Source organism: Euprymna scolopes, chromosome 2 (genome assembly GCF_053919585.1).
Source record: "Euprymna scolopes isolate OS-2025 chromosome 2, ASM5391958v1, whole genome shotgun sequence".
Lineage (NCBI taxonomy): Eukaryota > Metazoa > Mollusca > Cephalopoda > Sepiida > Sepiolidae > Euprymna > Euprymna scolopes.
The window spans coordinates 103,057,455-103,074,876 of NC_136483.1; the positions used below are offsets into that span (position 1 = coordinate 103,057,455).

General features: G+C 33.0%; 1 protein-coding gene across 4 annotated transcripts in view; it reads right to left on the bottom strand.

Annotated features, from left to right (window-relative positions):
• Positions 1-795: 795 nt before the first annotated feature.
• Positions 796-17,422, bottom strand: part of LOC145293703 (ubiquitin-associated and SH3 domain-containing protein B-like) — a 425,494-nt gene continuing 408,867 nt past the window's right edge. For 3 of the 4 annotated variants that reach the window (XM_080140145.1, XM_080140162.1, XM_080140154.1), the window contains 5 exons: positions 16,033-16,152; positions 14,196-14,288; positions 11,917-12,159; positions 5,134-5,377; positions 1,555-1,733 (listed from right to left, as the gene is read on the bottom strand). In XM_080140145.1, coding sequence (XP_079996271.1) covers positions 5,139-5,377; positions 11,917-12,159; positions 14,196-14,288; positions 16,033-16,152 — 695 coding nt within the window. In that variant the 3' untranslated portion in view covers positions 1,555-1,733; positions 5,134-5,138. Of the gene's footprint in view, positions 1,734-5,133; positions 5,378-11,916; positions 12,160-14,195; positions 14,289-16,032; positions 16,153-17,422 lie in introns of all 4 variants that reach the window. The other variant, XM_080140136.1, reaches the window with a different exon arrangement.

The following is a 17,422-nucleotide window of genomic DNA, read 5'->3' on the forward strand; positions in this document are numbered from 1 at the left end:
CTTACTTGCCTATCCATGAGGGCAGAGTTAGACACAAGGTCAGGTTTTTATATCAAGAAAATCCAGTTTTCCAAAAATTGATGGGGACAAAAATCAAAATTGCCTCAGTCAAGAAGGATTCTTCCTTTACTAACCAAGGTCAGAAAAGCTCTAGTATCAGAACAGCTATGTTTTGCTCTAAGACAAAAGGTCAAGGACTGTACTGCAATACAGAAACAAATGTGGCTAGAAAACTGGAATGTTATGTAATGAGTAAAATTTTAGGTACAAGTCCAGAATTCAATCTAATTAAAAATAAAAAATACAGAAAAATCTTTATGATGCATGCGCCCATCACAGAATAAAAAAAAAATTACATAAATTAATCAAGTATTTTTTTTAACTAAGAAAATCAAATTTTATGATGAAATGAAAAGGGTATCTCTTGATCTGTCATATTTAATAAAGGGAGACAACTCAATTCGAACTACTGAGATTTCAAAATCAGCTTTGTAATAGCTATGATATACTATTTCATTGATAAAAATCATAAAACAATTTTCTATAGATATAAAAAAATATTTGATCAATTTTGTGATTTTGGACAATTGAATTTTTGTTCTGTGATGGGTACAGACATAACAGATATTTCCTTTATTTTTATTTATTTTTTTAAAATTAGGTGGAATTCTAGACAAGAACCGAACTTTAAATTAAAAAAAAAAAAAAAAAGGAAAATTTGCTTCTGCACCAATATGTCTATGGTGTCCGATAATTGGAACTGAAAATTGGATCATTCAAAAAGTATGGGCAACATTCTGTTCATGAATGGTTTATTGTAGAAAAAGAGATAATTTTCCTCAAAAGCATTCAAGTGGTTTTGAATGACTTAATTTTTATAACAGTTTCGTAACTTATATTTCAGGATTTTTGTGGTTTTGATAATTTAAATAGAAATCAAATCATTTTTTTTTTTTTTTTTTTTTTAGGAGTTAACAAAGAGATAAAACAACAAGAGAGAAGTGGAAATGAGAAAGAGAGGGAAAAATGAGGGATAGAAAGTATGGAGAGAGAGTTAGAAAGAGAAAGAAAAGGAAATATATAGGGAGAATGAGAGAGAGAAAGTAAAGAGAAAAGTGTATCTATGTGAGAGAGAGAAATTATATGTATATGGAAAACTATTGTTTTCTCCCATCTATTATCGAGGATGATTGTAGCACTTTTGGAGATATATAAATTATGATGGAAATGCTGTGGAGCGGAAAAGTAAATAATACAGGGGAGGGATGGTGTTTAGGGTATTGAAGCCAATCTAGTACCTCTGCCGACTACGAGACAATATAGTAGTAGTCATCACAGACTAAAAGAAGTAAAAAAAAAAAAATAGCGGTGCCATCCCATCTGCTCAAGAGTGTCTGGCCCTGACACTGCACATATTTCTTATCCTCTCACCATTCACCAGAGGAATGTGTCATTGGAGGGGGTTGGGGACTGCATAGCTGTGGCTTTTTTTTTTTTTTTCCAGTGAATGTTCTGGTTTCAGTCAAATTTGATCAGCAGAGCAGTAGAGGGTTATTTTTGGGGGATAAGAAGAAGAGGGGTGAAGGAACGCAGAAAAGTGTCGTAGGTTTTTTTTTTTCTTTTTAAAGAGCAGAAGTTTGTCTTTTGTTCTTTTTTAAAACAGCTGAATCAGGATCGTGGCTCGAACGACAGGCAGGATATTGCAATACTGATACGGCGTGACAAACAGGAATCTATTAAATAAATGGAGAAAACAAACAGGATTTTAGAACCAACGATTGGAAATTTAAAATGGTATGAAACTCCTAAATTTATGGTGGAAAAATGATTTGCTTGTAAAATTACTGTTAGATAGAGGAACAAATAGTATATCTGACATCTCAGAAGTTATCTCCCTTGCCCAAGAAAATTCTTTTATAGGATGAGTTATCTACCCGTGACAGGGAATAATCCAAGGGAAGAAAACTTACTGAAATCAGCTTAGCATAGAAAATTAAAAACCTTATTCCAAAGTAATTTTTTCAATTGTAATTTATTAATAAACCATTTATATTAGTGATCTACACAGAATCGTTTTCATCCATTTACTTCTTCACATTTGTGTTTTACTACTCACAAAAACCACTTCACAATTTTGATCTTAGTTTTTTTTATACATTTTTTTTTATCAACATGTGCATCGCCAACTGACACTCATTAATCCTTATCACCGAGTGACCTTTGGGCTTTTATAAGTGGTGATCACCGCTTATAAAGGTCTAAAGATCACTTGGGGATAAGGGTTAATGAGATTTTCAGTTGGCAATGCACAGCATCTTGAGAGAATTGGAAACGAGTGATTAAAACTAGTATATTACCCATCAAAAATGAAAGGGTCATTTATACACTTACAGCAATGATTAAAATTATATTTCTGAATTTTTGAGATGAAGATTCATTATTTAAACTACTGTTTTCATCTTCATTCTTACAATGTTTCAGTTGATGTAACCTCTAAACTTCTTCAGGTGTTGAACTTGAGAATCTGCATGGAATTTCGAATGGAACCCTTTCTTTAATCCGCGGGGTTAAAATGCCCTCTTATTATCAGCCATGACTGAATAAAAGTCCTAAGTAGTTCACAATTGTATTTGTGTTGCCTGCACTGAGGATTGAATCTTCAACCTTCAGAAGAGAGTACCTTACAACTGAATTTACTGTAACGTAATCGATAAAGTACAGACTGGAATGATAAAATTATCGCCCTAGAAAAGACGACGTCATTCCATTTCTGTTTGATGAAAACCAGGGTTTTTTTTTGTTGCAGACCATCTACTAGTTAGCCAGTTGTGTACAAAATCCCAAAAGCGATAAGAGCCTTCTATCATGTCTGAAAGTGACACAATGTTCAAAAAGCGAGATTGGAGATGTGCTCTCTACTGATTCAAGTTATCACAACAGAACCATTGCCAAAATATTCAAAATGTATCATTGGATTGCCACGAATAACAGGGACGTGCCCAGGATAATGAAAAAGTTTCCAGCCACGGTTATGGCCTTTAGCGTGGTTTCAAGTGAGGGCCACATCATGTTACCTCACATCTTTGAAGTGAGCTTGAAAGGCCACACTAAAGTGTGGTGATCCCCTGGTGCAATCAGGTGGCTTCTGGCAGACCCTAGGTGTAACAGCAGTACTCAGCGCTGGTCCACAAGTCCAAAGAGACTTTTCTCTCACTGCCACTTCCTCCTTTCCCGATCTGAATCCGCTGGACAACTTCGTTTGCTTATACATTGAGAACATCACCAGCATGACCTTCCACAACACCAAAGCCAGCCTGATTGCTACCATCTGGCTTGTGGAAAAGGTATGCTCCCAGTTCCAAACCTGTATCGAGGCAGTGACTGGGGCTGAAGTCGGCTACATTGAATAGATGTTAGCTCTACTACATAATCAAGTTATTTTCTTTAGGGCGAGAACTTTATCGTTCCACTCTGTACTTGGTAAAATTATGGTTCAAAACAAAACACAATTTGCTTGTAAACCTCAGATGTTTGTTTTTGCTATCATCTCTAGATTAATAAAAACGTACAATCCAATTATCATTTGTGTCTGTGTTTCTCATGTCAACCTATCTTTGATAATTATACATCAAATTTAAGCAAATTTTAAGAGGTGTAATGTAGTTTGTTTGAAGCATTGTCTAGTGTGTATATAAAGGAAATTTATAGAAGGCAATACACTGCAGAAGTGTAATGGATTGACACAAACGGTGGAATAAATTATGCAGATTCACCTTTTAATAATACAAAATATATCTATTTTTTTTCTTATAGTTTATACTTGCATAGTATGGCCTGATGGAATGTCCGTGTTGTATGATATTTTGGCAAATTTTTTATTCTTGTCCAGAATTCCCTCATATTAAAAGACAAAAATAAAGAAAAATCTGTATGATGTACACACCTGAGATGGGACGAAGATGTCATATTCCAAAAATCAAGTTTGTTTTTAACTAAGAAAATTACATTTTATGAAGAAGCAGCTTGCATAAACACAAGGAGATAAATCATTTCAAACTTACAAGATTTTTTGTTTGTTTTTACCATTGCAATTACTATGATTTACCATTTAATCTACTAAAATCCTAAAAAAAAAAAATTTTTTATATATATATATATATATATATATATATTAATTTATGTAATTTTTGGAATATGATCTTTTCATTCTGAGATTGGTACATACATCATAAAGATTTTCCTGTAATCTAGAAATCATTCTGGACAACCACCAAAGGATGTTATCAAAATGAGTTTTCTTTTTAACCTATTAGCAACCATGGTCTTTTTTTAATGTTTTCAGGGCAATAACAATAATTAACAACACTTGAGCAACATCTGTATAGTATAGTTAGCCGAAGATTAAAGTGTCTTTCAAATATTACACCTACTGTCTAATGAATATTGGTAACAATGAGGTCTCGGTTTTCAGTATACTGTGAAAATACAGAGTGGAAGAATACAGTCAGTTTCATCTATTATTCAATTAAAATATTGTTTTGTTTTGGTAAGTAGTCCTTATAACCAACCTAGTGTAACTAAATGCTTTAACTATCCTATAAAGAAAAGTACATCTTTAAAAGTAATTTTGGTTCTTGTGCAGCATAATGGAATTTCAGACAAATGCAATTCAGGTAAAAAACACTATTACATACGTACGTGTCATGTCCAACTTCCAAAAATTATGAAAAATGATCCAGTAGAAAAATAATTGCAAGTTAAAGTAGAATTTATCGAATTATTAAATTTTAACGTATGTTTTTACGTATATTTTAATGTATGTTTTAACGTAGAAAAATTGTGCTTCCAATTCTGTATCATAAAATGACTTATCTCCCTTGTTTTCCTTGAAATCTGACAGAGAAAAAAAATGTTAGGCCGTTAATGTCTATAATGTTATATGAAAAAGATCTAGCACGTCTTCTATGGGATCATCTTTGTAATGTTTGGAATTTATACTAATTTCAATATTAAACCGAAGAAAAAAAATTAGGTGCTAATGAGTTAATTCTTGAATTCCTTTTGAAAGGAGACGGATAAAAATTGCTCCAATTCCTGGAAACAGAATTTTTTAACATTTTATTTTCAACTTACTTGAGTTAAATTAATGTTTTCCAGTTATATTTTTTATTTGCTACGTGCGTAATTGGTGGAACGGGTGGTTCTTTCATTTTCCATTTTTTCGTTATTGGATCTTCTACACAGCAGCACATGGAACAGCAAGGAACATAGGGCAGAATCTCGTGGAAGCCACCTACGGAACGGGGTGCCTTCCCTAGCAATTGACGAGTACACACGTCTAGACTACCTGCATGGCCAACTATCAATATATTGCCACCTAGAAAACAAAGGATAACAAGAGTTTAAAGGTAAAAAAAAAAAAAAAAAGAAAAGAAAAAAAAAAAAACTAAAAAAGTTTTTGGTTATCTGCCAGCCTTTCACTTCACTTTTCAGTAACAATTTCTTCACTCATGAAAGATTTCTGAATTTTGCAGATGAGTATTAATAATAATTAGTTATTCGCACAACGCTTCAGTCGTAACCTCTGACCATCTTCAGGTGTATCTTGTTGAACTCGTAGAATCTTTCCATCAAACTTGGAAATCTGCACAAAATTTTGAACAGAACCCTTTATTTAATCCATGGGGGATATCATCCTCCGAGTAGAAGTACTAAGCAATTAGCAATTTTATTTTGAGTCTCATCTGCACTGAGGATTGAACCTTCAAACCTCCAGAAAAGTATAACTTACAACTGAATTTTATCAATTACGCCAGGAGTCCTTTCAGTTGTACAAAAAGATTTCAGAATTCAACAAGATACGCCTCAGAATATCAACTGAAACAAATAACGTCAGAGATGAGAGCAGTCGTCAGAATAACTCAAATAATATGGACAAAAAATAAAGAATTTTTACTCTGGCGAGAAGAATCTTATTAATTATTAAACTCTGCTTGCTTGCATACTCTTCAGAATACACCGCATCACTTTGATGATCAGGCATTTCATCTTTTAAAAAAGGGATGACAAGTGAATATATATATATATATGTATGTATATATATATACATACCAAGTTAAAGGAATTTGGGAGATAAAACTCATGAATTAAAACAAGGTTATTAAAAGCGCTCAATAAAAAAAAGAGCAAAACGTAATATTTTTATTTATATAGACAAATATTAAATAGTCGCTACACTGAACATGCTAATGTTTTGGATAATTGGTTGGCAAGAAACCCAAAGGTCACTCATCAGACGACACAAAGTTTGTTGGTCCGAAACATTAGCATGTTCAATGTAACGACTATGTAATATTTGTCTATATAAATAAAAATATTATACATGTGTGTGTGTGTGGGGGGGGCATGGTTCAGAGGCTAAGGAATGAGGGCAGAGAGTTGTATGTTTTGGTTTCGATTGTAGTTGATGGCACCCAAGACATATTTCTTTTAGTTTTGATCTCACTATCCAGTTCAATACAATAATCGATAGAGAATAGTCTCTATAATAATAAATACGCAAGCTGCATGAATTAAAAGTATCATATTTAAGCGTATCTTACAATCGGGCAACGCCGGATGGCCTGCTAGTATATCATATTCTATTTTTATGTTTTCAGCAACACACCCGATAGTCTCTTCCCCAACACGAGTGCTGCCACCTTGTGTGCTGCATTTTCTTCAGTACACATGAGGTCAGTTTAATTTACCGTACATCAACCATCTAGGGGTTATTTAATGCTAAATAAAGTTGTCAAATATAATTCTAAAGGTAGCATAATCATGAGGGATGTTCCAAAAGTAATACCTCCTTTTTTTTTATCCCGTCTAAATAGAGCAGAGTGGAATTGAAAATTGCATTGTTATGATGACTGAACTTATGCATACATAATGTGAAAGTTTCACCTTTCTGTTGCAGACATTGACGGTGTTGGACCAAGAAAGCAACCTTTGTCATGGACATGTGTCAGAAGCAGATGTGTCATTGAATTCATGGCGGAAGCACATTGAGAATGGTAGCGACAATGTAGAAAAATAAATTCTGGAGCCCGAAAGATTGCTAGTTTTAATGGTACCACCCCTGTCTACATAGCTCTTCAATATTTTAGTTTTTGAGTTAAAAAATCGGATGCACTACTTTTGGAACAACCTTTGTATTCATATTCTTGGAATACATTGCTCTTCAGAATAGACCACATCACACATAGAAAACATGACTTGTACAAGGAAATTACAGAGAGGTAATCTTCATTACTCTCAACAAAACACTATTCCCAGAATGCATTGCTCTTATGAAACATTATTCCCAAAAAACTCAACTCTCAGAAAAAAATACTCTTTGAAAACGTTACTCTTTAGCATAGATAATCTTCTTTGTTCGCAACAAGATCAACTCTAACCACCTTCTTGTATCTATTTGGGAAGAAAATAAAAAGGAAAAGTAAAGTTTGGATTTTATTTTTTAAGAAAGCTGGGCATCGAATAACATGTAATATCCTTTTTCTTTTTTAGAGATTCACTCAGCATTATGCATTTAGCCTTCCACTGAAAGTTGACACATCAAGAATTGATTATATGATGTTATAAATTGAATAAAAAAAAAAAAATTCTTAAAGCTGCAATATTTTAAGTTATAAATTTATATTTTTTACTAGAATATCTTGTCCTTTTCTTTTCCAGTTTAAAAAAACAACTAGTCCTTTACTTTTTCATGTTTAAGCTTAACCATATTACTTTTCAAGCTCGCATTTTTCGATTGTAATCCATGATTTTTACAGGCTTCCAGTAAATTCACTTGTTCTTTCTTTAATTTCAGTCTTATTTTTTTGCCCCCATAACAAACACATATGTAATAACAATGTATGGCGCTCGTCTGCTTTCAATAAAATCCCAATTATCTCCCCTTCATTTTTTCCTTCTGTTTCACTTGTTACTTCTCTTTTCGTGAGAGTGGTGAATTGGTAGCAACAGTAGTCCCTGAAGCGATGTGGCTGCTATGGAAACCAGTCATAAAAAACGTTGCTCACCTCTTTACGTTTATTTTAGATTTTGAACACCAGTAAATTTATCATAACTTGTTTTACTGAACAAAAATTGAACATTTTTTTTTCATTTTTTTTTAAACATTTTTTTTCCTTTGAAGATTGTAATACTGGGTATGGGGCAGCCAAACCAGCTGCCAACATTGCCCCGCTTTTTTATTGAAACCAACCGAGAGCTCTTTTTAGTATCCTCGCTGTTCCCTTAAGTGCAATTGTCTGAATCTCTTTTGCACTTGGTTCACCAGGAATATTATTTAGGTAGGACTTCAGGTTCTTCTTCATAAGTCCTGTGACACCTATGATAACTGGTATGATTGATATCCCCTTTAGATTCCAGTTTCTTTTCATATCATACATGAGACCTTGGTATTTGGTCTGTTTCTCTTTTTCAGCTCTGTTAAGACCGCCATCATTAGGAACACTTGCTTCAATCAAGGTTGCAACTCTCTCTGACTTATTCCATATAACTATGTCAGGTTTCACAGCAGCATTTTCAAGGTCTGAGAAGGTGATCTATGAAGTGTAATTATTGTTTGAAATTTGGTCGAAAAATGAGTGAGCGTTAAAGCTTTAAAGCAGTTCTAAATGACTAAAACTGCCACTTAACCATATATTCAAACACGGTAGTGTTTAAATGATAGGATAGCATGTGCTTTATTAATTTTGTGTGTCACGTTTACATCTGAGTGATTGTCATTTAATTGTTATGGACTTCCATTTTTTGTAATAAATAATTTACCAAGAATTCTTAATAAGTTTTGGTTTCGATTATAGCTGAAGGGACTCAAGTTATAAATATATTATAATATAAAAGTTGAGTGAACATTAACTCTAGAATAATATATACGAAATCTGCAAGAATTAAAATATCATATTTAAGCGTACTGTATGAGCGCGCGATGCCAAGCATCTCTGCTAGCTTAGATAAATACTTTTGCAGTTTTAACAAAATAGCTACAATAACATCAGAGCATCTTCATTTATGCTGAACATCTACAGAATGCCAACATCAATATATTACACATGGAAATTCCACAGGGGACTCATTCATATGTCCTGCTAGTATTATACAATTATTATAGGCATCAATTAAGCAAGATATTTTAGTTTTTAATTTCTTAAGTTCTTTTAAACTTCAGACCCAAATTTAGACATTCTTTCTAGAATGAAAATCACTTTATGAATTTTGATAAAGACTGGAATAGACAAAGTTTAGCAACATATACATCTGGGTTTTAATATTCAGAAGAAATAAAAGTGATGCAAATCTGGTATGAGCATTCTGCTGGTAATATATATATATATATATATATATATATATATATATAATTTGGGATTGTTTTTTTCCAGAGGTAAAGTAACCAGTGAAGTATAATGAGGTTAATACAAGAGTGCTCAATATCGAAGTTGAGCAGGGTATACTTTTAATTTGTTTTTACATAAGCAGTCACGTGTTGCTACACAGTCATGAGCATGTTTCGGTCTTCTAGTATTTAGTACCTAGAGACCTTTTCAGGCAAGTGTGAATGCTTGAATAGGTCTCTAGTTACTAAGTACTAGAAGACTGAAACATGCTCATGACTGTGTAGAAACACATGACTGCTTATGTAAAAACAAATTAAAAAAAAAAAAAAAAATATATATATATATATATATATATATATAAAAGGAATTCTGTGTGTGTGTGAGTTCGTTCTTGGAAACAGCTGAGCCGATTTTCTCAAAATTTCACATAATGTGTCTGAGTGTTCTAATGTAGATTTTGTATTGGAGTGTATCGTCTGATTGTAACGTGACCGTTACTTTTTAACTGTGTCGTTACACTTCAAACCTCTCGAATCCAAACTATCTTGCGAAAGTCCTTTTGCACACACATGCTTTACACGTCCATCTTGCCCAGCAGGCAACTTGCTTCTCTCTTCGACCACATGGTGCATTTTTCTCTCCGTTTTTTTTTTTGTGACGCAAGTTCGCGCACACATGCTAATTTGCATACGTGCTTTAACGGAAACTGTTGTTAATATCTTTACAAGCCAGCTATCCTACAGCTGCCGCTAATTTTCTCACACGCAGAAATCACTTTCAGGGTGATCCTAACCAAAAAGGAGAAGCTCAATAGAATAGAGCAATATATAAGTTTTGTGGTTAAAGTTAAGAATTTATTGTTTGACAAAAGGAATATATAGAAGGGAGTTATGTTAATTTCCTTAATCCATGGATTTTCAATAAGTATAAATATTATTCAAAAAGCATGGATTAAGGAAATTAACATAACCCCCTTTTATATATTCCTTTTGTCAAACAATAAATTCTTAACTCAAATATATGTGTCTATATTTTGATTTTCAGAATTTAACTTTAACCACTAAACTTATATATATATATATGCACTGGTACCATGTAACCCAGTACTACCTGCCTCATGGTCGGGTCACCGGCGACTAAACTGGTTCCCCCACCAGACTTGTTTGGTGAGGAGAGTGGCTAGTCTCCCTGAAGGATTAAAAACAAGACCTTCCAAAGGGGCGAATAAACCCTTTTTCGGGGTCAACGGCCAACTAAGCACCATGTATATTTGTGTGTATGCATGAGTGTGTTGTGGTGGAGAGGGCTCCAGTAAGCCGTGGTGAAGGCAACCTTTCTAGGAGAAGCAAATCTCTGATTTAAAAAACCATAAAGCGGGAGACCAGTACCCGCATTAAGCGGGTCTGCAGTTTAACTTGTTGCTGGCTATCTTGCTCTTGCTTGTTGCTGGATCTCAACATTTTGGACTGAGAGAGAGAGAGACTTAGCTGTCGTACAAAGCTAAGACTCTGTAACATCATCTGTGTATAGATACTCCCTCAGGCATTTGTCTATAAAAATGGTCCTGTGGCGATGGAAAAGTTGTGACGCGTGGAGGCTTGAAATGCTGGAAGCATGCAATAATTGATCTCAACGACCGTCTTCAGTATCATGCCTGCTTGAACATGTGAATTCACCAGTAGGACTAAACAAAAAAAAAAAAAAGTCATTTTTGGGCTCATAGACATTAAGTGTTTGTGGGAGTGGCACTCGTCTGACAAGACGTTGCAATCATCATATATACACAAACATGAAATATTGATGAAAATAAAAATTGATTAATTTCCAATATTTATTTATCCATCAAAAACTTAAAGAATGAATTCTAAAAAAGAAAAATCCTCAAGCCATGCATTTTCAATCACAAGATAAACATTAATAAAAATACATAACTGGTTAACAGAATGGGTTGAGGATGTTTCTTTATTAAAATACCTTGTTTGAATTTTTGATGGATTAATAAATATTATAATTCATTCAAGTTTTATTCTCGTCAATTTTTCTTGTCTCTTCACTTGCTCTTTCTAGTATATTGAGCTTTTTATGGTTGAATCCAAGTTTAGCGTTATAAATTCCAGAGAATTTTTTGAGGATCGGCACTATTACTAAACTAATTATTTTGCGCTAAATAGTATTTTTTTGTTTAAAAAATTGAAATTTGAAGAAAAAAATTGACCAATCAGATTAAAAGATGATTTTATGAAAACAAGAAGCGGACATTTTTATTTTCAATTTAGATGATGCCGATAAAGTAAACAAAATCACTGGCTTCGATATTTTGTTCTCAGCTTACAATGGTTATTTTTTAAACAAAAAATACTATTCAGCGCAAAATAATTTGTTTAGCAATAGTGCCGATCCTCAAAATAATTCTCTGGAATTTGTAACACTAAACTTGGATTCAACCCTTTTTATTATCATGATAATCATTAACAAATTTATCTTTGTAATTTTATATTTCACTTTTTATATAATAAATAAAACTGCATACCTTCAGGTTCATGTTTCTTAAGAATATAACGTGTGAAGTCAGCACATCGGGAATAATAATGTTCGACTGTCTCGTCAAGGTAAAGCTGAGTAGGCACCATGTAAGAGACGTAGTTTCTATCCACAGAATAGCCGCGTTCTATCAGTTCATCCGCCGTAAACCAAATCGGTAGTCCCAGCTGGTACCAGCCCAGCCATTCAAATATTGAGGGCTCAATACAAAGTTTGATTTTTAATCCAAGAGCTAGAAAATGATAAAATTTAAAAAAACAAAAAAAAAAAACACCACATGTTAAGTTTCATGTAGAAGTTTCACATTCAAAAAATAACATTTGATAAAAGTTTTCACATACTTGTTACGATGCAAAATTTTTATTTAACTTTAGCATTCAAGATTGAGAATTTATTCTATTTATTTATGAATAAAATCAAATTTTATAAGTAACAGAAGAGTGATCGTCTCACCGGCCATTTTGAAAATAAATCTTCTTAAACAAAGGGAGACAACTGAAGAATAATTCATTTATACTAGATTTATGCTGTTATGCCTACAAATTTGCATTAATTGCTTAGAAATTATTTCCTATAAAAAAATATAAATATTATTCCCATTTTTAAAAATATTTTACTTGGAATCACCACTTATCAAGGCCTGGAGACCACTCAAGGATAAAAGTTAAGTGTTAGATAGATGGTGAGACAAGATCAGACACGTTGAGATTTGGGTAGGGCTAGATTATCTAAATGGATTACTCCATAGAAATTTATTCGCATTAGACTTGAAGACGACCACATTATAGTCAGCCAGGAAGCAGACAAATGGTATTGCATTCCACAGACGGACAGCTCTAGGAAAGAAACTCGGCTCATGGAATTTTCGTTTAGTTTTGGGCACAGATAGGAAGTGAGGAAAGTTGTTGGTGGTTGTTTTAGCTAGGCAAGTATTTGTTGTGAACATTTTACGGTCGGGATCATAGATTGGAGCTCAGTCGAACACCTACCACAACAGTAATGATAGAACAGAAAAACTCGCAATGTCTCTTCTATAAGAAAGAAGAAGTAGGGAAGTGAAAAGTTCATCACCCACCAAATTTCAAAGACGAAAGGGTGCTTTTTGGGGCTCCACCCCAGATGTGGTAACAGTACTCCATTTGTTGTATTGTCTGTTATATTCACATTTTTTACTAATGTTATTAGTGAATTTTTCCAAGTGTATCGTTTCAAATTTGAGGAATTTAATAGTTGAAGGTAAGAATCTTTTACCTTGAATTTGCATTATTCAGACTCTTGTTCTCTTCAGGTTTATTCTTGCATTTCAGCTGATGTAACCTCCAACCTTCTTGAACTGTCTTGAACTGTATCTTGTTGAATTTGGAAATCTTTTTCTTGAAGTCGGGAATCCGTACAGAATTTCTAAGGGAACCCTTTATTTAATCCACGAGAGGTAGCATGCTTTCATTCTGTCAACCATGATCAGGTAAAAATCTTTCGTAATCATATTTTTAATATTGCCTGCACTAAGCATTTAACCTTATAACTCCAGAAGAGTGTCAGAACTGAATTTTACTAAATACTTTATCTGTTATGCCACGGACTCCCCAAGTTCAAGATACACCTAAAGAAGGTTAAAGGTTACATCGGCTGAAATGTTGTGAGAATAACACTGAAGATGAAAAAAAAAAAAAGTGTTTAAAATAATCAAAACGTACGTGTGCCGAAATATCTGATGCATGATTGAGTTATTCCCCTTGGAGTGAATTAGTCTCATGCCAATTATTCCCCTTGGATAGAAATCTTGTTATGAATACAAATCATGCTACACTTGTGACCGAAAATAAAAACGAGGCTATAATCTTTTTAATTATTCTGGAAAATGCAAGCTCTGTGCAATGAACATAGTTTTTTTTTTTTTAACCATTAAAAATAAATAACAGTGTTTTTTTTTTTTTAACGGGACCAAACGAACTCCTTACACATTGTATGTCTCTTCACTATCTTTAAATGTTCAGTACACTCCCTTTGTATTAAAAATCGAAAAAAAAAAAAAGAAAGAAAAAGAAAACTATTACTATTGATATTGCAAGTGAACATTGTCACCATCATTGGAATTACTTAACCAAACACCTATAAAAGGCTGTTGGTTCATTACAGAATTTGCCACTATAACAGAACACACCTTAAAAAGAAAAAAGATATTATATATATATATATATATATATATATATAAATAAATAAAAGGGATGGAAGAATTTGTACAAGTTTGTCAATGTTAAAGATTACCTGTAATTATTTCATGTGCCGTCTGGATGCACCGAAGGGCAGGCGACACAAATAAATGCGAGAGATTTACAGAAGCATCCCGTAAACCCTCCCCTAAAATGAAAAAAAAAAACAAAAAAAAACAAAGATAGCAATGTTAGGTGACAAAGTAGAAAAAGAATAAACAGAAAAAAAGAAAAAATATCTTAGATTTGATTTACAGAAGTTTGAAAAGATGTCTTGTTTACTATCTTGCTTGTCACAGTGCACACTTAAACTGTACAGGAATGCTTTAGTGGGAAGAAGAGTGATATACTATGAATAAATAATAACAGAAATGAAGAGAGGAATGGAATGATGCAACCAATTAAGTTGGTTGTTTTATGCCGAATTCAGTCATTTCGGTAAAAGCTTTTATACTTCTTTAAGTTCTTCATATCCTAAAATATTTATTCATGGTGGTTGGTTTGGTTGTTTTTTAGAGACCTGAGGCATTCCTACCATGGAATACCAATAGAACTGCCCAATCAATTTTTGTTTGACCAGAGTTCTCTTCATCTAAAGCGTTAATTTCAAATCCCACTTTCCTTACTTTGTCGCATCTTTTTGCCAGAGGAGAGAAATAAACAAACATTCCCTGCAACATCAAGGATGAGCTGATTGCCAGGCTGAAACTGGTGGTCAGACATCTCTTGGAGGACACCATGAAGGCAGCACTTTGAATCATTTACCAAAACGATATGATGATACATTTTTAACAAATTAGACGCAAGTCTCAAATGTGTGAGGAGAGTATGTGTGTGAGGTTCCGTGGTCATTCTCTGTCTATCTTACTCTTAACTAAATGCATTGCTTCCTTGTTTTTTTTTGGCTAGGAGCTAAGTGTAGTATCTGTTCTTAATCTTCTCTCTCTTTGATCACTGAAAAAGAAATCTTTCTGGGCCGAGACAAGTTTAATTTTTGTTCCAATCTGGAGTACTCCTTTTTAGGGAGTTAAACTAACCTTTTGTCTAACTTTTCCCTCATTGGGAGGTAAATAAATAGAAACTAAATGCATTAGCAGTTGCCGCAATACCACATTTATTCTATGGGATCACTCTACCTGAAATATACTCAGTTGTTTGAATTTAATGCTACACTTTAATCCTAGCTCAAAGGTGAAGAAGTGCTGGCAAGGCTAGGTATCTGATACAAGAGTTAACTCTACAAAGCAGCAGATAAATGGCGACATCATATAGAAATAAAGTGTTTTGCTGCTACAAATATGTGACATCATTTGGATTGGTAAGGGAGACAGATATATTGCTACTGTTGGTAATTGGTATCTCCTACCAAGATTTGAGAAGAGAAAACAAGAGAACAGTTATTCTAGTTCATGGATAACAATTATTAGTGTCTTCGATGTTTCTCTCTCCTCTTCATTGCTCTCTTTCTGCTATCCTTTTCATTTACTTTCTTTTTTCTCCCTAACTCCCACTATCTCTTTCTCTCAATTTTTCTGTCTACCTCCCACTATTCCTTTCTATGTCTTTTTGTCTACCTCCCACTATCACTTTCTGTCAACCTCCCACCATCTCTTTCTGTCAACCTCCCACTATCTCTTTCTCTCAATCTCTTTCTGTCTACCTCCCACTATTTTTTAATTCCTCTTTCTGTTTACCTCATACTATCACTTTCTGTCTACCTCCCACTATTCCTAATGTTGAAAAATAGAGTAGGAAGTAGACAGAAATAGATAAAAGGAAATAGTGGGAGATAGTATGAGGTATTCTGTTTATCTCCCATTATCACTTTCCCTCCATCTCCCACTCTATTTACTACTATTTCTTTCTACTACCACCCCTCTCTGTTACTTTACCTGTAAGTCTGGCTTGTAACTTTCCAACTTCTGTTAATGGACAATCTTTGATGAAATCAAGGTAGTTTTTCCTCTTCAGCATCAGTTTAGGTAGATTCAAGTTAATCCGGTTATATCTGCCTGCAAAAATAGATTATCAATATCAGTTCATAAACATCTGAAATCTTTCTCATAAAACAAAAAGATGCCAATTGCATTTAGGTCATTTTTTTTTGCAATGATCAGACTAAAAAAAAAAAAAAAAACTCATTACACAATCCAAATAAATGTAAATAAAATAAAATAAAATAGAAATAAAATTTTTTACTTTTTATACATTAAGAAAATCGTTTTTTCCCCAGAATTTCCTTTATATTAAAAATCAAAAATAAAGAAAAATCTGTATAATGTATGTACCTGTGACGAAACGAAAATATATCCTCAAAATTACAAATTGATCCATAGTTTTATTTATAAATAATAAAATCAAATTTTATGAGAAACAGAAGATTGATCGTCTCACCAGCCATTTTGAAAATAAATCTTATGAAATAAAGGGAGATAATTCAACAATAATTCATACTAGATTTATGTTGTAATGACTACAAATTCCTATTAAACATTTAAAAATGACTCTTCAGTAATAAGGATCTATAACATCGAAATATATCTGACATAAGCAAATAAATTTGTTTATTGAAAAAAAAAAAAAAATGCATTGTTTTTAGCCTTCTAAACATATTTATGTACATAATTCTTATTTTCAATTAATATGCAACGCTTCAAGTGCAGGTAAAGAAAAAAAGGTTTTCTTTTATTATTTCAATTTGTGCGACTAACGCAATAGCCCTGCTGGTGACTATTTTTTTATTTTTAAAAATCGAGACGTTATCAAAACCCATGGACTGACACATTCTTGCTTGCAGAATTCCACCATGCGGTCAAGAAAAATAAAAACAGACACTTCATTGATAAGGATGTGTAGCATCGAAATATATTTGATATAAGCAAATAAATTTGTTGATTTCAAAAAAAAAAAAAAAAAAGAAAAAAGGTGTTGTTTTTAGCTTTCAAAACATATCCATTTATATACATAATTCTTATTTTCAATTAATATACAATGCTTCAAGTGAAAGTAAAAAAAAAAAAAATTTCATTATAAAAATAAAACTATTTAATCAATTTACATGATTTTTGGTGTAGGATATTTTCGTTTTGTCACAGGTATTTACATCATACAGATTTTTCTTCATCTTTTTATTATGGGGGAAATTCTGAACAAGAATCCTTTCTTCTACCCCTCCGTCAAGAACAGATCCAGCCTACTTTTATATAAATCTCTAGACATGTTTGTTATTGTTTTATAATCACAGTAACAATACCAGGAAACTCTGGGAATTAAAAAATTAGT